A 23,519-nucleotide genomic window follows, 5' to 3' on the forward strand; every position below is an offset into this window, starting at 1 on the left:
GGGTCAATGGCGAGCCTGGCTTTTGTTAGATTGAAAATGGCTATTGGTGTTTGTGACGGCTGGTTGTTTGTGTGTACTAATGGAAGCAGGTCGCAAACACCCCGCAACAACTTACAGAGCTATCGCGTAAGTGTCGTTTATGACAAGCTAACTGTTACAATGCTATTTTATGAAGGCACCTCTAACTGATTTAACCATATCCCCACACACACTTACTTACCGTGTTTTTGCAGCATTTTACTTGGAAGCACAATAAAAATTGACCCAAGCCCCAAAAGTTGTGAAAACATCTAAATAATACAGTGGTACTTTGATGTACGAGGTTAATTCGTTGTCCATTATTGTCCGTATATCAAATACATTTTCCCATTGAAATGAATGAAATGCAATAATATCCATCCATCCATCCATCCATTTTCTGAGCCGCTTCTCCTCACGAGGGTCGTGGGCGTGCTGGAGCCTATCCCAGCTATCATAGGGCAGGAGGTGGGGTACACCCTGAACTGGTTGCCAGCCAATCGCAGGGCACATACAAACAAACAAAGTATATTTTTATTATGTATCCTGCATTATATTGTCTTGTAGATGTATTCTACTGCTTTTTTACATCTTGGCCAGGGGACTACAGATGAAAACTAGCCTTCTGGCTAATTCTGGCTTTTTTAACCATGTGTACTTCATGTGTTTTATGAAATTGCATTGTCCCCTTTCAAAAATAAACTGAAACTGAAACAAACAACCAGTCGCACTCACAGTCATCCCTACGGGCAATTTAGAGTCTCCAATTAATGCATGTTTTGGGATGAGGGAGGAAACCGGAGTGCCCGGAGAAAACCCACGCAGGCACGGGGAGAACATGCAAACTCCACGCAGGTGGGGCCGGGGATTGAACCCCGGTCCTCAGAACTGTGAGGCTGACGCTCTAACCAGTCGTCCACCGTGCCGCCATGCAATAATATGTTCATTAAAAAAATAATCGACCAAGCGACAGTTCGTACCTTGAACAATTTGTAAATTGGGGTATTCGTAAAACAAGGTACCACGGCAGTATGAGTTATGTCGAGCGGACTAGAAAAACATGACCTAAATAAATATGGCTTGCCTGGATATGGCACTCTTCCTTTGGTAGCCAGTTCGGTCAGCAGGATCCCGAATGACCATACGTCGGATTTAATGGTGAAGCGTCCGTAGTGAGCCGCCTCGGGAGCTGTCCACTTGATGGGGAACTTGGCTCCTGCAAAACAATTTGGCACACACAGTGACGTCTCAAATAAATGCCAGCGTTCCCCACATGGAGATCAAATCGATGCTGGAGGTCGTCCAACCCTTTGCTGACCTTGTCTGGCTGTGTATTCGTTATCCTCGATGAGGCGAGCCAGGCCAAAATCCGCCACTTTACAAACCAGGTTATCTCCCACCAGGATGTTGGCAGCTCTCAGGTCTCTGTGCACGTAGTTCATCCTCTCCACATAAGCCATTCCTGAAGCAATCTGACGAAGACGCAGAATCGTACACTGAACCAGAACACCCCTTTTTTTGTTTTTTCTCAAACTACAAATGGTTGTAGATAACCACAGTGTATTCCACTGTGCATTCTTCAATGTGTATGATTTGTCACAAAGTATGATTTGTTATCCTTCCTCGTGCGTATAAACAGTATTTAATAGTAGTGTCTGTCCTTTTATGATGTTGCAAAAATGACATGAAAATACAAGTAGAAGCGATAACCATTCTTGGCTCAGGTACAGCCACAAACACACATTTGAACATAAGCCTAACAAAACTGAAAAAGGATATGACAATATTGCTGAATTATTTAGGCTGACCTGTGACGCCATGTCCACCAGCTGAGGGAGGCGGAGCATCTTGCCCATTTCACCTTTCAGGAAATCCAGTAAACTACCTGTTGGCAGGGATACAAAGAGCGGGCTGCCATTAAAAATATGGCTCATTTTTTTTATGGGGCTAACTAAGTGGTGGCATTACATCGTCTTTTCCTAAATTTGATCTGTATCATCACTTAATCAATTCCAAGTCTCTCAAAATGCATCACAACCAATCATGTCATATCGCTCTCTTCTCTTATTGGTCACAAGAATGAAAACTAAGTGAAACAGTGCTAATAAACAACGAAGCAAAAATGTAATTTGTTGATAGCCTTTAATAAGGATATGAATGATCTAGCAGCCTCCAATGTACCTTAAAGGGAACGTGGATAATTGGCTTTTTAATGGCTTGTACACAAATATTAGGGTCTCTGGAGTGCCTGCTCACCCATCAAATGTGAAATTCAATAACCAAGTAAATCTTTTATTTGCCTCTTTCTCCAAATGTCTGTGAGCAGCACAATTCAGCTAATTTACATAAGAACCAACCCCACAGTCTTCTCTGCCCATGACATGAAGTGATGGCCGGAGTCCACTATTTTATCTGAATCACCATCATGCAGAAACACCCACATCCCCCACTCCCCTGACAAAGTCAAAATGTTAGCAAACCTGCATTGAGTTTTGCTAGATGCACAGATTAGCTGTGGATAACAGTGTTATCCTTTGATGAGCAGCACATACCGTACTGTGTCAATGCAGCGGTATTTGTGTTTGGGGATATGGTCATGTGTCACATATACACACTGTAGCGTATGGGGTCATGTACTGTCTCAACGAATAAATATTTTGTCTTAATAAGTGCTTGCTTTTGCAAATAAATCAAAACATGAACTGCTGTAGAGCCGACAATCATTGCATCATGCTATATGTTAACATAACAACTTTTAGCATATTACCATCTGAGTTATTCACTCTCACAATAGCACCTGATCACAAGATGTTCAACCCTTGATCTGCCTTAGGGTATTCTGTCCTCAGCATGCTATTTTGCTTAGTGTTAACATATCACTTGTTCGCATATTAGCATTTTAGCAACAGTCATTCAAAATAGTAAGACCATCCATTTGAGTCCAAAGTTCAAAATAGTTCTACATGGAAAGACCAAATCGCAACAAACCATTTACATATGCGGGTTACAGACATGCAACAGGTAAGAAGGCCCATTTAAAAAGAAATAATAAAATCACAATTTCTATCATGCTTTTTTAGTATTGTTTTTAAACTTTTTTAAACTACCAGTTTTAAAGCATCTGTACTGAAAACTTAAGATGCTAGAGAGTAGTTCAACATTATTATTAATTTGTACTCAACAGTACAACCAATGTAGGCAAATATAAAGAAACACGGGAAACTAGTTCACAGTCTTGACTGAGTGTTTTTGCAGGTAGGCAGACCCTAAATAAACAAATTCCCCTCCTCTGGGTTAATGAAGATGTTTAAGGCATCCTAATACTATCGTTTTCAAGTTATGATGCTTAATATGGTATAATATGGTATATTAATCAGTGCTTGCAAATTTGCATCATCTTTAAGAACAATCCTGATTACAGTTGAAAGTGAAAATACCATTTAACACAATACACAAAACATTTAACAATATGAAAGCAGGACAGAATACTCTGATTAAATGTCTTTTGCTCACAACACTCCTCATGGGCAATATTTAAAACAGTATGACAGATGACACAAACGATTGCTGCTTTACTTGCTTCTCATGGCTGAACTGCTAATGCTACATAGCATTAGCACGTATGTAGGAGCACATATGTGTGCTGGCAGCAGTGAGTGACAGGCTGTACTGACGCTTGCAATTCCATGCTGTTTTCACAAAATCACTTGCGTGCTAGTTCTTGGAGAAACTTGCTGCTTGCTGGACAGCCCACCGTGGGAACTCACAGAGCGGCCGCCTCAGTGGGAGGACGGCTGAGTCAGGTGGACCGTCTCGCAATGGGGCGGGCAAGCCGAGGAGGCGCGGTCTCTCTTTACTTCCAGAACTTGCAAACTGAAGTGGAGTAAAAAAAGGTCGACTCCAATTGGCTGTTGTCACGCACTTTTCTGCCATGTTTGATCGAGGAAATACACAAAGCTGAATTTTTCTCAATCACTAAACGTCATCATTTAATTGCCGACCCATAATTGACACTTGAATAAACGTATTACACTAAGGTGGAAAACGAACTGGGTGTTCGTGTGAAAGCATGACAAGACCTTGCAAACCCTTCAGGGAATACATAACTAATCAAGTGTACAAGTCCATGCCAACCTTTTCCCATGTACTCAGTGACGATGTAGATGGGCTCCTCTGACACCACGGCGTATAGCTGAACCAGCTTTTCATGCCTCAGCTTCTTCATGACCTGGGCCTCCTGTAGGAAGGCCTCCGGGGACATGGTGCCAGGTTTCAGAGTCTTGATTGCCACTCGGGTTGTACCGTTCCATGTTCCTGATAAAAGACGCATGAATGCCAATAAAACTGCCACTTGGGCTGTGAAGAAAAAAAAAATTGTAAAAAAGAAATAAAAGAAATCGGCTAACTGGACCACAAAACCCGATCGACTAAAACATTTCTGCCTCGAGGCAATAAAAAGCATTAATAAAAGCATATTTGCGCAGCCCAGAACCATTTACCCATGGTCTATGTTTACGCATGGACATTTGTTTCAGACGGACTTACTGTTGGGCCAGTGGAAAAGCACTGCCAAAAAGAAGCGTCTGTAAGTGATTTTAAGACACTATTAGATGTGTAATGTACATATAACATGATGTATGAGTGAGCTGAATGGTAGTTAGTAAAATGGTCATCGCTAGCACGCTAAGGTAAATCGTGAATGCTAACCGTTTAGCAAAGGCTGATTTTGTTGTCAAAAATTATGTAGAGTTCATACCATACACGCAGTACCAACATATGCAGTTTACGGATAGAAGTCCAGCCCTCATGAATGTAAATAAAATGCATGTTAGTCGTAAAAAAAACAATTTGGTGTTTTTTTTTTTTGGGGGGGAGCGGGGGCGTCGGTGATCACTCGAGTACTTGACGAAATATCTGGAGATAATTGATTCTAAAACTGTTGATAGTAACAGCCCTAACTACAACCAGCCAATCAGTAAAAACACAAGACGTAACAAGAAAGTCTTTGACAGCAACCTCCTTGTTAAGTTTCTAAGTTGCCAGAAACACCTCTTTTCCCCATAGTCTTTGGTACTAAGGCAATACTGGGCTCGACGAAAGCCATACTTACCCATCCAAACTTCTCCAAAGCAGCCCTGTCCGAGCTTGAGATCTAGACGAAGAGAATCCCTGGGGATCTCCCAGGCATCCTTGGCTAAGCCCTGAGTCTGAGGCTTCAGCACTGGACAGATGTCAGTAAGACTGTGACACAGCCCATCAGCATGTTCTGAAGACATAGGAGACAACAGACAGTGTTGCTGTCATGAGATCAGCAATGACATCCTGTTAATCAGACAGGAAACAAGGGGATTGATTAGACTTTCAAGCGGTGTTAAACAACAGTGGAACCAAATATATTAAAGATAACATAATAAAATGCTTGCCTTGGTTTGACGAGGAACAATAGTTCTTAAAAGTGTGAAGATTGGTTGAACATTTTGACTCATAGAGTGGTGACAAGAACGCTTATTTAAGCTGTAAAACAGAATCTACTTCTGCAATCTTGTGTTGGAAATTATTCAAGTTTGGAGGGTTCCTCGCTTTGACAAAAGACCAAATATTTGAAGATTGGTTCAAAATTCCTCCCTGCTTTGGTCATTCAAAGCCAAAGGTTTTCTGTTCGGTTAAAAGCTGGGATGCTGTGAGTGATGCTCTGCCAGGACCTTTTCTACATCTGTGCTTTCTGTGCTTTCCGATTCCTTCTGTATTTCACTTTTGATATTATTTTCAAAAAAGTGTTTGGGCTTGGGAATCGCTCCAAACACCATTAAAACATTTAGTGTTTTTGTTGTAGTTGTAGAATTATATAGTGTCAATTCTTTAGCTTGCTGTATTGAACACTATTTTACATCTAACTATCTAATAATCTAATGCTTAGATACTGTACAGTCAGGGTGATTCAATGAAGTCAAGTGACTCACTGTGATAGTGACTGACAAGCTGCTGCAGAGTGCTAAACTGCGTGCGAGATGTAATGTAAAAGCCGCCGCTGTCCAACTTCCTGATCTTGTAGTGTTTCACATTCAGCCCCTTGGTGTTGTCGTAGTCCAGCACAGACAAACAATAGGCACCTGCATACAGATACATAACACGACAGAAATGTAACATGACGTGTGGTCACCTTATCATCAAAGAATAACAACAATCTCAAACACCTCCGTCTCACTTGTTTGAATGAAAAAACAACAACACAAAGCAATGCAATGCCACTCGATACCAACACACTATGATCATTACCAGTCCTCATTTTTGCTGAATTTAATCGTAGCTCTCCGTTACTGTAGGTAGTAGTTAGCTGATGTTTTTTTTCTAGCTAGAAAACAATTCATTTGGTTAGAGACAGCACCACTGTCCTCTGTTTGAAATGGATATAGTATAGCTAGTTGTCTCCTTTTAGGAGAGGGAGAGAGAGACAGACAGACAGACAGACAGACAGACAGAGAGAGAGAGAGAGAGAGAGAGAGAGAGAGAGAGGCAACGATTACTTATTCCAAGTAATCACAAAACTGAATTTCTTTAAATAGATAAAAAGGGGCGGCACGGTGGCCGATTGGTTAGAGCGTCAGCCTCACAGTTCTGAGGACCCGGGTTCAATGCCCGGCCCCGACTGTGTGGAGTTTGCATGTTCTCCCCGTGCCTGCGTGGGTTTTCTCCGGGCACTCCGGTTTCCTCCCACATCCCAAAAACATGCATAAATTGGAGACTCTAAATTGCCCGTAGGTGTGTATGTGAGTGCGAATGGTTGTCTGTTTTTATGTGCCCTGCGATTGGCTGGCAACCAGTTCAGGGTGTACCCCGCCTCCTGCCCGATGACAGCTGGGATAGGCTCCAGCACGCCCGCGACCCTAGTGAGGAGAAGCGGCTCAGAAAATGGATGGATGGATAGATAAAAAGGTCCCCCAAAACAAGTCCAAGGTCAATGTTTAATACTCACTATAAGGGGCCGGTTTACTCCAGAAAAAACCCGCATACAATTAACGTCTATGTAGAGATCCTGCTGTATCAAAATTAGTTGTCTTCCCCCCAAAATTAGGGTTACAATATGTTTATTTCATGATTCCAATTCATTCCTCTTTTTCTGTGGCTCAACATTAAAATAACCTTTATCAGATTTGGTGGTTGAGTCATAGACTTTACGAAAAAGTCTATGACAACGTGGGAATGATATTGCGTTAAAATGAACATGACAAGAAAACTATTTATCTTGCCTGGCCGGGAGCTCAGCACTAAACTTCTGACCCAAGAATCGCTACCTACTGACAATTTCGAGTCCATGGACACAACATGAATTTTTTGAAAGGTGAGAGGAACTGTGAGCCAGACGTGCTGACCACAAGTCTAAAATGTTGCCCCAATGGTAAGGTTTGCAGCTTGCTTTGTTTGTAAGTTTGAATTTTACACAGTTACCTGTATAAATTGTTTTTGAACTTATGAGACAATAACTTCTATACTGTGACTTAAATATTACCTGTACAGTACAAAAAAGTTAGTCGTAGCTCAATTCTACAGCCATTTTTTTCTATGGGGAAAATAAATGGCAGCACTGTGGGGTGACCTGGTTAGCACATCCACCTCATAGTTCAGACGTCGTGGGTTCGAATCTTGGCTCCAGTCTTCCTGTGTGAAGTTTGCATGCTCTTCGAGTGCTTTTCCCGAGGTACTCAGACTTCCTTCCACATGGTAGGTTCTTCTTGCCCATATGTGTGAATGTGAATATGAACGGTTGTTCGTATATACAGTATATGTTTACCGGTACATAGTTTCACTGGTACATATTTCACCGCTCACCCGAGAATCAATGCCTCTTATCTTATAACTATATACATATACATATGTACAATGCAAACGGAAAGTATTCACAGCACTTCACTTTTTCCACATTTTGTTATATAACAACCTCATCCCAAAATGGAATAAATTAATTTTCCCCCCTCCAAATTCTACACACAACACCCCATAATGACAACACGAACATTTATTGTTTGGAAAAAATGAACTTAAATGATTTTAGCAAATGGCTGCAATATAACAAAGGTCTGAATGCTTTCCGTACCCACTGTATATGCCCTGCCATGGGCTGGCAACCAGTTGATTGTGTACAGTGAACACCTGAATATTTGCGGCATCAACAAATTTGCTGTTTTTGGGGGGAATCTATCATCCAGTCTCCCCTGAAAAATTCAGCTATTCATATTGTTTTTGTCCTGAGGCCAAAGCAATTAAAATTGTTGTTGGTGTTGTTGCTAGGTTTAATTCATTAGCTGTTTTTGTTTTTTTCCATCGGCATTTGATGTGTCCTGTTTTATTGGTGGTCCTTGAATACACCTTGAGCTTGTTAAATGTGAAAGTATGTTTTGTCTTCTCTTTAGACGCAGTTACTAATAGCTCGTGTGGTTGACTTTGCCATTACAATTTTCCTATATTCCCAAACATGTATTATTGTGTGTAAATAGCAAAATGTGAATTTAATAACTAATTCCTTTTGTGTCAAGTGCTAGTGCACATATTTGTGATGTCACATCAGCTTGTGCTAACATGTTAATACTACTGATGAGCCTTGTGGCTGGTTTATGTGTTTAATAATTTAACTACTGATTACAGTTGTTTATGTAACATGGATTCATGATCCCCTGAAAATAGCAGGGGTCCACTGTAGCCCAGCTAGACAGACAGACAGATGGATAGATAGATAGACAAACAGATAGAGAGAAAGGATAGGTGGAACAATGGATGGATGGAAAACAAAAGTGAAATTAAAACAAATCTGAGGTTGGCCTTCCAGAATGGATTGCGTTAGACTTGCGAGGATCAACTGGTATTGTAGGTAGGGCTGCACAATTATTTTAACTTTAATCAGGATCGCGATTTTAGCGGTCACGATTAAATGAGGCTGATTGTCTGCGGCATATGAAGCACTTTCTCAACTGAGTCAGCCAGCCGCCATGTGGCGAACGCTTGATTGTGCTCCCTAAACAGCACGGTAGCTTCTCAGTCACTCTGGGTGGAGTTCCTGACGGAATCATGCTGAGAGAAGCAAAGATTGGAGCTAGCGCCTCGGAAAGGGATCAACATCCGTTTTCTGGACATGTTTGATTCAAGGCAAGATACTTTAAACAACAAGCCATATGTTAAGAGTGCAACAGAGTTGTCTGTCCTGCAAGGTAGGTAACAACTAATCTGTTCAGCCATCTACAAATGCCGGCAATGTGCCCCGGTGCCAACTTCAAAATAAAAGATTAAATTGGCATGGATGTCCAATGTATTCATATATGAGGCTTTTATTTTGAAGTTGGCCCTTGAAGCACGCTGGCGTGTTACAGTTATGCATACTATTAACAATCGTTTTAGCAGCTGCCTTGACTTCGACTGGAGGCTGGCCTGACCGCAGTGAAAAAGGCTGGGAGTAAATAGAGAGAGAAATCACAACTGTCGACTTCCTTGCAGATTGTGACCACGACTGGTCAAGCAGAACAATGGAGCCGAACCAGTTCCTTCTTGACAATTCACTATATTGAAAGGGGATGTTCCAATGAAAAGTCCGTGTTTGCAGCCTAATGTTATCGCCTTTCATGTTGAAACTGCATTTGCTTCCATTAAGTTGCCATTCGTAATTGCATTCTGTAATAGTATATTTATTCAGTTAGCCCTTGGTAAAATTTTATTTCTTGGGTACATTTTGTTTTAAAATTATACATCATTTATTCTTATTTAAAGATTCTTTTTGGACTGAAAACCCTTAGATGCAGTTTGTTGAAAAGTAATGCAAAAAATATATATAGATTTTTCCCTATGATCAGGAATAACCGTGATTAAAATATTGATCAAAATATTTGTGATTATTATTTTTGCCATAATCGTGCAGCCCTAATCATAGGCAATGTGGTCTTCATGCCACCAGAGGGCAATCTCAATCAAGTCAAATGTCTGTATCACAGCACCACCCCCTACCCGTGAGCAATGGCTCCCGCCTTTTTCACATGTACAAAGTGAAGCGATAATGGCTCGTGGTTGTACAGGCCGCATCTCCACACTGACCTAATTCTGTCTGGCTTGCACAGCCAGTCAGGACCTCCACATCTCTCCTTCCCACATAGTCACTTTCCCCCCTGACATCCCTAAACTGTCCCTGTTTTTCATTTTAATCAGGGCCTAATAACCAGAAATAGGAGAGACACACATAAGCAGCTGAACCTAAAGGGAGAATGTGGCATATAAGAAGCATCCCCAAACATGTCCTGCAGACATCTTAACAGACCTTTTTCCCATCTCCCTAAGTTAGGCACACAAATGTGTGAAAAAAATAGCGTTGTGTTTCGCCCTTCTTCTTGTTGGAACATGTCTGGAGAGATGTACAATGGAATGTGCCAAGAGGATTATCAGCATGAACTCAAAATGAACAAAAAAACAAAAAATGTAGCTACTAAGAGCTCCAACAATTCAATGGTTAGTGTTTTCTTTTTGTCCTTACATATTGTATGTTATACCATTTTAATCAATCAATCTATCCATTTTCTATCGCACCTGTCCTCAATAAGGTCGCAGGTGTGCGCTGGCCCTACTCTGCAGTTTGCCAATGTGAGTATGGCTGTGCATTAACATGGTGACTTGTGGTGGAGCTATTTGGAGCCCCGAATCTGTCCCAATTGGGCCAAAATCTGAACGGGTTTCTTAAAGACAATTGGGAAATTAGGCAGCTCACAAAAAAATTACTTAGTTGTTTGAATTCACACTTAAGTGGTGGGCAAGCACTCCAGAGACCCAACTATATATGTACAATTATATTAAAAACAACACTTTCTGCACCTACTGTGGAACAAAAATTAGTTGCGGGAGAGGTATCTCTGGAAAGGCACGAAATCCGACTTAATCCAATCTTGACTGTCAGGCTAATATATGTAGAAAGCAGGATCCATTTTTAAATTGTTATATTTTCATTTACCCTTAAGGCATTGTTTTTTGGGTGGTGGGCAAACTATCGCAGGCGTCAAGTCATATAGAGTACAAGTCATAACTAATAAGCAGTAGAAAAAGAACACCTCCTGAAAATTGCAATCTATACTTTCTATAGCTTTTAACACTTGAAATACACATGCAAATCAAGACATGAAAAAGAGTAAAGTTTGATATCCCCTCGTGGTATAACTGTCCATACAGCAAATGCCATATTTCGAAGATTGTGGGCAGGGCAGTTACCTTAAGTTACTCAAATGATGGCAAGAGGCGCCTATAGCTAGGGATAGAAATTGAGAAGATTTTTCCAATTCTGATTCCATTTTCGAGACTGCTTAAGGATTAAATTATTTATCGATTCTCGTATAGATTCTCAAATTTGTAGTTTGGGGGAGAACAAATACCCAGGGGACTTTAAATAGATTTTTTTTTTTTTTAAATAAAAGAATAAAATAAAATTTAAAACCTCCCGCTGGATACTATATCGAGGCTTAATGCGATCATAAAAACATAATCAAAGAAAAATGATTGTGTCACATTGCAATTTGTTTACAATGCATTAACTTTTCTTCGATTATATTGTTTATATATTATAACGAGAAGCCTGGATATAATATCCGTTGGGTGTTTATTTTATTTTATTCATTCAATTATTGTTATTTTATTATATATATTTAAAGTCTCCTGGATGTTTTTTCTCCCCCAAACTACAAATTTGAGAATCGCGAAGGAATCGATTTGTAAAGCACTATCGAAAATGGAATCGGAATCGTAAAAATCTTATCAATTCCCATTCTGAGCAGTCACCCATGACATCTCTTGACGTTTAGTAAATCCCATGATGCTGCAGCTCTGTGAGCACTGAAACGCCCAGTTTTAATTCTTCTTTAGTTTTTTTTTAGTTGATTCCACCCCAGAAGTCTAGTAGTGATGTTAGTGAGGGAAAAGGTAGTGATGAACAACAAACTGGATGAAATGTGTGTCTCTGTGCTGGCTTCTCAGCACAATATGGCTTAAGAGACATTAGGTCAACAGTGATAAAAGAGGAATAACTGAGTGCACTCTGCAACTTGTTTGACAGGTAAAAAGATAAAATATAACAATTGCCTGTACAGGTAAAGGTTTTATGATGGTGACAGTTTGATATGACCATTACTTCCTATGTATTTTTAGATTTTTTTTTTTTAAACAAATCCAAATCAGATGTCGACAAGCATCCCCGACCAATTTGTTTGACCATAGAGGTTCCAATGTATTAAGGTTTAGACACAGTTTGTATTGTGAGCTACTCTGTGATTCCCTCCCATTCCAATTGCACATATTGAAAGCGTTGAAGGGGGTGTCAAGCTCACCTTTGGTGGTCTCGCTCTCTCTCACCAGGAATGTTCCTCTTCTGTTCTCCAAACTGAGCAGCAGTCTCTCTGAGTCACGACGGGTGATCTTGCCAAAGTACCACCTGATTAGGTCAAAGGGGGAAAAGACAGAAGGCACAGGAAGGAGCAGGTTGGTAAAGCCCAGCGAGTTGATGTTAAAGACAAGAAAAAGCAAACACACATGCACACACATCACCATGACAACAGCTGCTTACCTGGACTCTGCAGTCAGTCTGAGATGACTGCAGAAGAAGGAAGGCAAAAGGTGAGACAAGGAGATGTTAAAGAAAGTTAGTTTAGCATAGAAAGCAAAGCGTTGAGTCTCTGTCGCCGAAATGCATGACTGCAGTAAATCAATGGAGCGATCCATGCAGCCTCTCAAATATACACAGTGTCTCCTTTACTTCTCAAGCATTTCCCCTCTTTGTATTATTATAAAATAGCTCAAGCAGCTAGGGTAATCCACTACTTCCTTGACAATAGGGCCATGTTTTTTGTGGTTCAATAAACAAAATAGTACAGTAGAGTATACAGTATGTGGAGCCTCAAAACATTAATTCATTCATTTTCCGTACCGCTTATCACACTAGGGTTGCGGACGCCTCAAAACATTGTTTCTCAAAAACAACACAATGGGTTGCAGTTTTTCCATTACAGCGAGTTAGTATGTGTGCATGGGCCAATTGCCAGGTGTGAATAAATGTAACAATGTAATTTGATTGTCTGTACTTAGATTGTGCAATTCAATCATGTTTGGCCCTAAGATGGGCCCCAAGTTAAATAATTAAGGCCTCTTCACAGTGCACTTGGCTCAGAGCAAAAGCTCTGTGCGGCAGCATGCAAGAATGGCGGCACCCCGGTGCGACCAATGCCAACCATGCCCAAATTTGGAAGTACTGACCAAACAGCCTACAAGGAATTCGGGAGGCTTTCCTCTCTAAGTAGACTGCAACTCCGCAATATGTATTTGTCATTGTTGCAAAAGAAAGCCCTGGCTTTGCTTATTTTAAGGAGGGGAAGGTGTCGCAGCAGCAAAAAAACAAAAACAAACACAAAAAAAAGCCGCTCTCGAATAGAAAATTTCTCTATTCAAGGGCGCATCACGTGGTGTCAGGTCGAATGCCCTCTGCAATTGCTGCGACATGGCATTCCATGGTCCCGTCACCTCAGCACATACACAATGAATGGGAAAGTGGACGGCACGCTATGCATTTCCAAGTGCGGTGCGAAAAGTTCTTTAAGCTCCAGGGACAACAAAGGACTGTAGTCCAACCTCTGACTGATTAATTAATAGATTAAGACATGTGTCTCAGTACTTTTTGTCTATACAGCATATCCCTGTTGGAAAAGGAAATAGTTTGATATGCATTATGTGAGACATAATTGCTCACTCAAAGATTGTATTCCTAATTCACTAATTTGCTTTTTATGTTTGATGACAGGTGACTCCCATCATGTGGTCCAAGTTTAATTTTTTTTCTTACTAGCAATGCTCAGTCTCTGTAAAGGATTAATGTACCATTTCCTTTTTAACATTAATTTAAAAAAAAAAAAAAAAAAAATGCAGCACCGTGGGCCTAGCCGTTAGCACATCTGCTTCACATTTTTTTAGGTTCGGGGTTTGAATCTCAGCTCTGGCCACGTCCTGTGTGCATGTTCTTCCCGTGTATTTGTGGGTTTTCTCCAGGTAATCAACATATTATAAAGAAAGTGCGGACCATGTCACCACAGATGTATTTTTAAACTTCTAGAAAGTTTACTGCTGCCTATCTCAGCTGACTTTGGGCAAAAGGCCATGTACAGACTGGACTGGTCACCAGTTAATTGCAGAGCACATGTAGACAAACAATCACTCACACCCACAATCACACTTACGGACAATTTACAGTCTTCCATTAATATACCGTGAATGTTTTTGGAATGTGGGAGGAAGCCGGAGCACCCAGACAAAAACCACGCAAGCATGCATGGGACACAGGAGAGTCAGAGCCAAGATTTGAACACTGAACTTCAGAATTGTGAGGCAGTCATGCTAACCACTCATACACATAAATATTTATACTCTACATATAATTATATATATATATACTCGACATATAATTTATATGTGGATAGAAATTTAACAGAAATAGTCATAAAAATCACATTTATTTTATATGGATTTAAATTTTCTACAAAGCCTTCTGTGTTTTACTGTGTAGATGTGAACATTACCTCAATCAGTGTTTTGTTCATTTAGGACTGGAGCACAAAAAGAAAATCTAAAGTTTGTTCACAGAAAGCTAAACCAGACACATGATAGGAAGGACCAGCTTTTATACTAAGTAAAGGAAACTAGTTGTCAGGTGTGTATAAAATGACTTTCCCTTTACCTGATTATTAAAAAGGATGCTCGATGCTCAAAACTGACATGCAAGGCATAAAAGTGAAGATAAAAAATCAAGAGAAATATGCTATACTCTTCTGCTTGGATGGAGTCGGACGGAGCCACGTAATTGCTGGGAATATATCCGCTCTCTCCGGTGATCAGGGAGCGTGCCAGCCACCAGTCACCCTCTCTGCAACGACAAAACACATCACATGACGTACAAAAACACACACAACATGGATAGTGTGAATAGGTGTTTAGGGCAGTAAAATTATGAATATTGTGCAGTGGCAGGGATGGGCATGATACTGTAGATACAGGTAGATGTTTGGTCATAAAGAATTTTGCCAATGTGGAATTTCATCAATTGACAATTTCTTTTTCATAAACGGGTTTATTTAGAAGCAATTGAGGTTTAATGGATTTAAATACCAATAACTAGTAGATTAGTGCAATTAATTTAAGCCCTATTATTTTAGCGATCAAACCAAAGCAAAAAAGAAGGCAGTGGGAAGGTTTGGTGTCGGACATCTGCTGCTGACTGTCATGAGATTACGCTCACATGTTGACATGCTTTTTCTCTACACTCTACATATATCAGCAGAGTGGAGTAAATTACTATGGTTACACTTGGCTTGTGTATTTGAATGTGAAGATGTTTAGCTCTGAGCCTCAGGCTGTCCTGCTTTCTGTTCAGTCAACCCAGGGTCTTTTGTTTAAACAAGGCAGGTGTTAGTCAAATTGTTGCTGAAATAATAAAACAAATGCTATCTTGACTGTCATTTGAAATGTACAGTGCTTATCAAATTAAATAGACCATCATCAAATGCTAAATTTATGCCACAGCCACCCCAAATTAACAACATTGGTGATTACCAAAAACGTTATGTTTCTGTAATGGTTAATACAAAGCCTGAAATATTTGTTATGCTATGATATAATATGATATCTATGTTAACCATTCATTTTGAAATGTACTGTTTGTACTATTTAAAAAAAAGGTAAAGCACATTATTATTTATTGACGTTCAATTATAGTTGTTTTCATGCATTTTTTAAGCCTACAGAGCCAATTTGGGTATAAAAAGGTGAACTCAGTTTGACATTCCTGTTCAAAATGATAAAGTATCAACAGCTTATTTCAATACAAAGAGTCGGCATTAAAGCTCTCCATAATGTCCTCCTCCTTGATTCAATGACAAGTGGTCTAATACTTTTGTTAAGCACTGAACATAAACTAATCTTCAAAAACATCTACATTTATTGGAATGCCCATTCCTAGTTTGGACACAATGGGACAACAAATGCAAACATGGGTGTGACAATGGGACGGGATTGAGTTTTCATGCTTATCATTATCAGGGAGCAGCTGCTAAAGCTTTGCAGCACTGCAATGACCATTTAAAGTGCTGAAAAACTTTAGACAAATGTGACTTGACTATTGAGAGGCGGTGCCAATGTAGTTTGGATAACATAATGCAAACTTTGGGTAACGCAAGCAAACACAACAACAGGCAGCACATTTAGGATGGCTTCACACCAAGAATTGTCAATCAGTATGGTTTGTAAAGTTGGTCCATTTCCCCCCAGCTTGTTTCTTTTCTATGGGTCAATATTGTGAACCCAAAACACGTGACAACAAATTATGTGAAACTGCTTTCTTCTGTAATTGGTCACAAGAAAGTAAACAGGAAGTCATAAGTAAACGAAAACGAACGAAATAACAAACTAAAATTGGAAAAAACATTTTCATAAATGAAAAAATAAAAATGACTGTTTTTAGAAAAATCTCAACTAAAACAACATTTTGTGTGTGCAAAACTAACTACAATTATTGTAAAAATGTCCTACGTTTTCGTCTTGTTTTCGGCGTAGATTTTAAACGTACAGTGGAACCTTGATAAAATGGACCCTGATATAACAGATATTGGATAAAACGGACCGTCGGGACTGAACAATGTCCAAAAATAGTTTCCAGTTGTCACTGAAAGTGCCGTTGAGGAAGTCTGTGAGTTCCGAAATTGGCGGTGTGGCGCAATGCAGGCAGAGAATGGGACTGACATATTTCTGGGTCACAGACATACAATATGACTAGATCCAATTCCAAAAGACGTGCCTCACGTGCCTATGTGGCAGCCATGTTGAATGTGGGCCATTGACGTGGCGGTCATGTGATGATGGTTCTTTCTATTGTCTACTGTGCATAGAACGAGAGTGACCGGCATCGCTCTGAGGAGTTCTTTGGAGTCTGGAGCATGCTACTTTTGGTACAGTAAAAATGATTTTGTCAAGCCCTTTGGCAATGGCTTTGATAAATACATAGATACAGAACGGATAAGGAAAAAAATCGTCAAACAGTCCTTTGAATATTGTAGTTCACTTAATGTGTGTCACCTAGAAGTGACAACATCGGGCAGCGCCGTCGTATTGACGGCTCGCCAGACCAAGTTGAAGTTTTGCAGTGAAGCCAACTTTTACATCCAAGCTGTTTTGTTGCTAACGGAAATGGCTAATACGGCTACCGATTAGCTAGCGCCTTCAAAGAACCTGCAAGTCGTTTATTTGTCGTTTGGGGAAAACTCAGAGAAACGGACAACTGCCGAGAGTCTCATAATGCTGCTGTTTCCCGCCACGAAAGGCTGATGTGAAAGCAGACATGGAGTTTCTCGCTGACACAGCAGGTGATTAAACTACTTACACAACAGGACAGCACTACTTCAGCTACAGCAGGAAAACCTCAAAGGCTTTGTCACAATAATCACTGAATTAACAACAATAACAAAACAGACTGTATGCACTTTCACTGGATTTACAGAAGATAAAAAAAAAGCTTACTTTCTATCCATCTATCTAACAGTCACAAATCTGAAAGTCCACTTGAGAAGTTTGCAATTTAGCAACAAGGGGAGTAAAACATGCAAACAAAAACAAACTTTTTTTGAAAGTTAAACATGCTGTAAAAACACACATTTAAAAAGCCACACTACAGCATGTGTCTCATTTCCCTATTAAACTGTTTTTCTTGACTCTGTAGTACGGATCCCCTTGGGTCTGAAATAAAGAATAAAGAGCTGTAAGACTGGCCTGGTTTACATAGAGCCTTCGATTTGGATTATAATCGGTTTAGAAGACCAAACCCAATGAAAATACTCCATATAAACACATCAATCAGAATAAACAGGCCGAATCCCAATGGAATTTCATTCGGTTTCACAGGGGTGGAATATTCCTTCTGCCAAACCGATCAGAAATAATTTTTTACCATTCCATAGAGTCAGGAAAAGCTCGTTTGTGCATGCTTCGTCTCGACATAAATGCGCGGTCACGTTTATGCACGGCGTAAATATGTCTGCTTCAGATGGAGCTCGTATGCGACGGAGATTTTGTTTTTAATCAAGCATTTAAAAAAATAAACGTTTAAAAACAATCCAGACTACTGTGCTGAATAGACAACGGACCTCCATCTTGATAAACAACGTGATGTTCACAACGAAGTGGGCATGTCACACGGCTGTTCCGATTAAATGTAATGCACATCATGTGTACTCCCGATTGGAATACGTCACGTCACATTTAAACATTTGATCTGAGCTCTTCAACCGGAATGACAAAACAGTCTCCATGTAAATACGGCTACTGTGTACGAGCCCTTCACCTGTCATTCAACTATACGATGACGTTCGCTGTTTTCAACTACTGGCTGAATAACGCGTGCCACTGAATAGACAGTTAACGTTCCCGTGTTTGTGTTAATTGGGGACTGACACACACACAACAACGTGGAGTGAAGCGCTTACGTTTTAAACATCACCGTGGCGGAGCGAGCTGTTTAGCTCTTTAACTCATTTGTTCGCGACAACAGTTAACGTTCCTTTAAGTGTCTCTGTTGTGTGAATCTACGTGCTGCACATGGATCCAGGCTGTGGCGTACTGGACGGAGCCAACACAGACAAGAGTATACCGGTCCGCCAGCATTCCATGAGCCCACTAGCGGCTAATGACACAGTCGTCCAACTCTGTCGGCTCACTGTGTGATCCGTGCGCCGGGTCACCACAACAAAGACAATTTATTGAGTCCGGAAAAACAATCGTGTCCATTTTACTTATCAAACGATAAGTTGATATAATAATTATTGTGACAGGCCTAGCACTGCACCTATTGCACAATTCTGTGTACTGTTATATAGTACCTGTATTTAATTTGTAGATGGTTCTTCATCTGTTAGTAAGTTGGTACATTTTATTTATTTATTTTTTAATGGTATTTTTTGTTGAGTTTTCATTTGTTGAGATCTCACAAATAATAATAATAATAAAAAAAAATAACACTGAAACTATCCATCCATCCATCCATTATCTGAGCCGCTTATCCTCACAAGGGTCACGGGAACACTGAAACTCATAAAAACTAAACTAAAACAAAGCCTTTTTCTAAAAAATGTATATCTAACAAACCTGCTCTAAAAACTATCCATCGATCAATCCATCCATTTTCTACACCGCTTATCCTCACTTGGGTTGTGGGTATGCTGGAGCCTATCCCGGCTAACTGTGGCCAGGAGGCGGGGTATCTTGATCTTTGGGACCAGGTTTTCTGTTGTATTCAGATTTTTCCAAGTGCCTTGTTCGCATTTTATGTTCTGGAAAATATTTGTTTTGGTTCACCTTGCCTTCCAGAGCTGGGGTCGACCACATTTGTGAGCATCACCACAAACCCTAACAAATCCCAAACTATTATAACCCTGGTAGGGAATCGGGAGTGAAACAGCACTAATACTAATATAAACAACATGTTGTAAAATTGTACCATGTTGATAACTTTAATAATGATATGGACAATCTAGCAGTAATAAGTGCACAGGGGATGTTTTAATTCAATTATTATACATTTCACTTTGATTACTGCTTTCAGCCTTCGCACCAAGGGGAGCATGAACTAGCGTTTAAAACTGACTAAATGGCACTAGTGTGAAAGCACCCTTGAATGCAATTCCATCGTAGCTTTACAAACCTGCAGTTCATCTTCCTCCTAGAAAAAAGTGATGGATGAAGAAGAGAAATGATGAAGGGGGTTGGGTTTGAGGGTAGGAAAAAGAAGCGATATAGTTATAAGTGGTGGCAGAATAGGAGAGCAGCACATATACTAAAACCATCAAAGAGACATTGCTAAATCTTGTCACTATTCAGGGGGTACACAATGACTGGGGGTGGGCGATATGGGCAAATATAAATATCGATACATTTTGTTTTATTTTACAATAACGATAATTTGATGACATCCTATATATTAAAAAAAAAAGAAAACGGGTGTAAATCTCCACTTGCTTCCTAGGACATTTGTATAAGACACTGCACAAGAATATTGTATGTCAATGTTTAACAACCAATAACTTACATCAAGTTACATCCATGCTGTATACAGGAGAATATGCCAAATCAGGTTTGCACAGTAGTATTTTAGTTAAGCTTTTGTTTTAAAAAAACAACAACAAACAAACAAATGTCCAAAAATTCAGATGACATCAAAATGTAACCCTAATTAAATATTTTAAACCAAATAATCAGAATAAGAATTCTCTCTATTTGCCAAATATGTCAAAAACACACAAGGAATTTGCCTCCGGTAGATGGAGCCGCTCTAGTTCGACAACAGACAGCAATTTTGTTTAAAACATACTTTTGAGACACACACTACGGAGAGCCACTTCGTAATTGTTACTGGTAATGTATTAATGCTGATAAATAGACAAGTTTGTCACAACAGCACACACTGACATACAAATTTGGCGAGAACGCTGCAGAAAGAAATTTAGTTGATGGCGTTCTTTATGTCTTGGCAACGTTCACTTGTTTTTGTCATATAGAACGTGTAAATGACTTGCCGAGGGTTTTCTGACTGTGTTTTGCAGATTTTATCTTCTTTAGCGGAAGTCATGTATGGATGATTGGATGAATACTTTATTCACCCCGTGAGGGAAATTAGGAAATTAGTTTTAAATAGACTTTATACCGATTGATCGATATCGGCCGATATTTAGCATTTTATGCTGATCGGCTTTAATGTCATAATTCGCCGATCCGATCAATGATGTCATTGATCAGCTCCCCAAAAGACACTAACTCCGCGTCGACATCGGGCACAGTATATTTGAATCCAAAAGCTAGTTTACTTTTAGCCTTGTCGCGTGTCTTTTGACGTAGTCCTGTAAATATCTGACGGCCAATAAGGTAAATTTAGAAAAAAAAAGAAAAATATGTCGGCGGTGTGGAACAGACAACACGTCTGAGGCAGCCAACACGTAATGCCCGGATCAGACTACAAGACAAATTTGCTCTTTCACGAGTGTACTGTCAGACTACTGAAATAAAAATTACACAGATGTTCATTTAAGGCTTGCTAGAGGTATGTTCACTTACTTTTAATACGATACGGCTCACAAGCAGGCAATAAAATGTTATGTAGCCTAGTAAGCTAACGGTAGCACGAACGGTTGGACGTAAACATGCCGCCGTTCTGTCAAATCATGCTCTAAGGTTTCGGTGTGGGTGAAGTCATTTAATTAAAAATAAAGTAATTTAATTACAAAAATTCTGATCGTGTAAAGCCTAGTTTTAAAAACTTTCCACATGACAAGGTGTTTCTCATGAAGAGTTAAAGGGGAAAAAAAGATCAAGCTTTACACTCGCGGGCACACGCACACATGTAATTGTGAAACGATGTGACGTTATGACCGCGGAATCCTTTTTTTTTTTTTTCTTCCCTGTTTAGCAGCTGGTATTGGTAATAGAGTATTCAAATAAGTAAAGGAGTGGGTGATCGGTGATGGGATCGTGAGATATTTACTTACAGTGCGGATGTTAAGGCTACGCTAACTAGCTCCTCAAATAGCCTCACCAGCAGTCGGGATAACTTTGAGACGACACAGTTTTCTTTATTGTTATCCAAAAATAAATAAATCCTCCAGTGAATATACGATCGTAACAGCGCCGTCCATTCTCTTCATTTCGCTTTTAAACTGGCCGCCTTTGGGAAGTAAGCACGTACATCAGTGGCCTGTGTCATTTCCCTGATGGCCAACAAAAAAACTATACATGCATTCCATTGAGGTCCATTGTTTCAATTCGTTAAGCTGCTAAACTCCTAAAAAAGGTTGCTCGGCCCGCTAATTTGAGAGCGAGAGTTTACTATGCTTGCCACTGAGTCACATGACTGAATCATGTCCGCTGATTTGGCGAATGAGGACTTTCATACACTTCCTCCTTTCTGTCCTCCTCACATGGCGTCGATGCACCCGTTCGTTTGTTTTCTTTTAGAGACGGTATGAATACTCAATAATGTAAAATTGCACTTCGTGAAAGCAATGTTCACGATTATATCGAAGGTGACATACAGTATATCGCCCACCCCTAACCAAGACAATCTGCTGGTCACTGAGCACAACATGCTGGATAGGATAATTAAAAGCTTGACTCTTGCTTAATTGGACTGCTAGCCTATCTTAGAGCGGTTTCATTAAATCTGTGTGTACCTGACCAGAGACCTATCCAGGGGCCTCATGTACAAAGACTTGCGTAGATTTCCTACAGAAACATGGCGTACGCTCAAATCCAGAAAATGTCGGATGCACAAAATTATACAGATGTATGAATCTGTGCGTACGCATCAATCCAAGCACATTTCCTTCGTACATCCCAACCAACGTAGAATTGAGCGCACATGTTGGAGTAGCCTCCCTGTCCATGGCCATATTTAAATATGCAAATCATATCAAAATGAACCATGCACCTGAGATCCCGATCTCTGCATGATCAGAAAAAAAGGAAAATGAGAAAGGTAATGAAGAAATATAATTTTTCTGAATGTGAAGTTTCTCAATGAAGTGGAGGTGCGCGAGAAAATCCTCTTTGGCACGCTGTCCTCCGGCGTTAACAAGTGAAGGAGGAGTGAATGGGACAGTGTGTGTCCGGTTGTCAATGCTGTGGAGTCAGAACAGTGCACACACGCTGAACTAAAAAATAAGTGGTCAGACATTAACGTGGATGTGAAGCAGAAGACAGCTGCCCACCGCCAGTGTGTGGCCAAAACAGGCGGGAAAAACTGGCGCGGAGGTCCTCACTCTGTTCGAGGAGTGAATCGCTGCAATCGTGGGTGACACCACTCTCACGTGGCTGACTCTGATTACCCCAAGATAATTGCCATGTATTTTTATAACTCACAACAAATGTGTTCATAAAGTAACCTACACTCAGCCCTATGAGATAAAGGTTCATGCGTAAATGTTGTATGTATGGTATTTGTAATAAATGTTTTGAATTCAAATAGAAGCACATCAGCATATCAAAGAGGAAATTTTGACTCCTGTTTGATTAGTCAATTATTTGAATACACAGGAGAGGACACGCAGTCACAGCCACGTGCTACATGTTCAGGGGATTCGTCCATTGTCCCCGATGTCTCTAGTGTCACAGACGCCGAGGATTCCTCCAGCGTCCCTCACTGAGAAAAAGAGTCCTTTGAATTAACTTAATTTGAACACGTACATCGGTTGCATATGATTAAAATGTATTAAATTAAAAATTTTCTCCTATTTAAAAAAAAAAAAAAAAAAAATCATTTGAACAGATCTTAATCATGAACAACCGATGTAAATGTTCAAATTAAATTCAAAGGATTATTTTTTTCAGTGCTGGCATCAGATGCGGAGGATTCATCCCCCGTTCCTGGCATCTCCTCCAGCATCCCCAGCGTCTCCGACGCAATTACACTCCAA

The 23,519-nt window shown here is 40.1% G+C and overlaps 1 protein-coding gene across 6 annotated transcripts in view; it reads right to left on the reverse strand.

Moving 5' to 3' along the window:
* The window catches only part of src (v-src avian sarcoma (Schmidt-Ruppin A-2) viral oncogene homolog), a 65,897-nt gene that overhangs the window by 4,106 nt on the left and 38,272 nt on the right, over positions 1–23,519 (reverse strand). For 3 of the 6 annotated variants that reach the window (XM_061685820.1, XM_061685862.1, XM_061685854.1), the window contains 10 exons: positions 19,760–19,777; positions 14,840–14,938; positions 12,596–12,622; positions 12,360–12,463; positions 5,979–6,128; positions 5,129–5,284; positions 4,153–4,332; positions 1,827–1,903; positions 1,337–1,490; positions 1,103–1,234 (listed from right to left, as the gene is read on the reverse strand). In XM_061685820.1, coding sequence (XP_061541804.1) covers positions 1,103–1,234; positions 1,337–1,490; positions 1,827–1,903; positions 4,153–4,332; positions 5,129–5,284; positions 5,979–6,128; positions 12,360–12,463; positions 12,596–12,622; positions 14,840–14,938; positions 19,760–19,777 — 1,097 coding nt within the window. The remainder of the gene's footprint in view (positions 1–1,102; positions 1,235–1,336; positions 1,491–1,826; positions 1,904–4,152; positions 4,333–5,128; positions 5,285–5,978; positions 6,129–12,359; positions 12,464–12,595; positions 12,623–14,839; positions 14,939–19,759; positions 19,778–23,519) is intronic. The other 3 variants (XM_061685828.1, XM_061685838.1, XM_061685846.1) reach the window with 3 other exon arrangements.

Source organism: Phycodurus eques, chromosome 1 (assembly GCF_024500275.1).
Source record: "Phycodurus eques isolate BA_2022a chromosome 1, UOR_Pequ_1.1, whole genome shotgun sequence".
Lineage (NCBI taxonomy): Eukaryota > Metazoa > Chordata > Actinopteri > Syngnathiformes > Syngnathidae > Phycodurus > Phycodurus eques.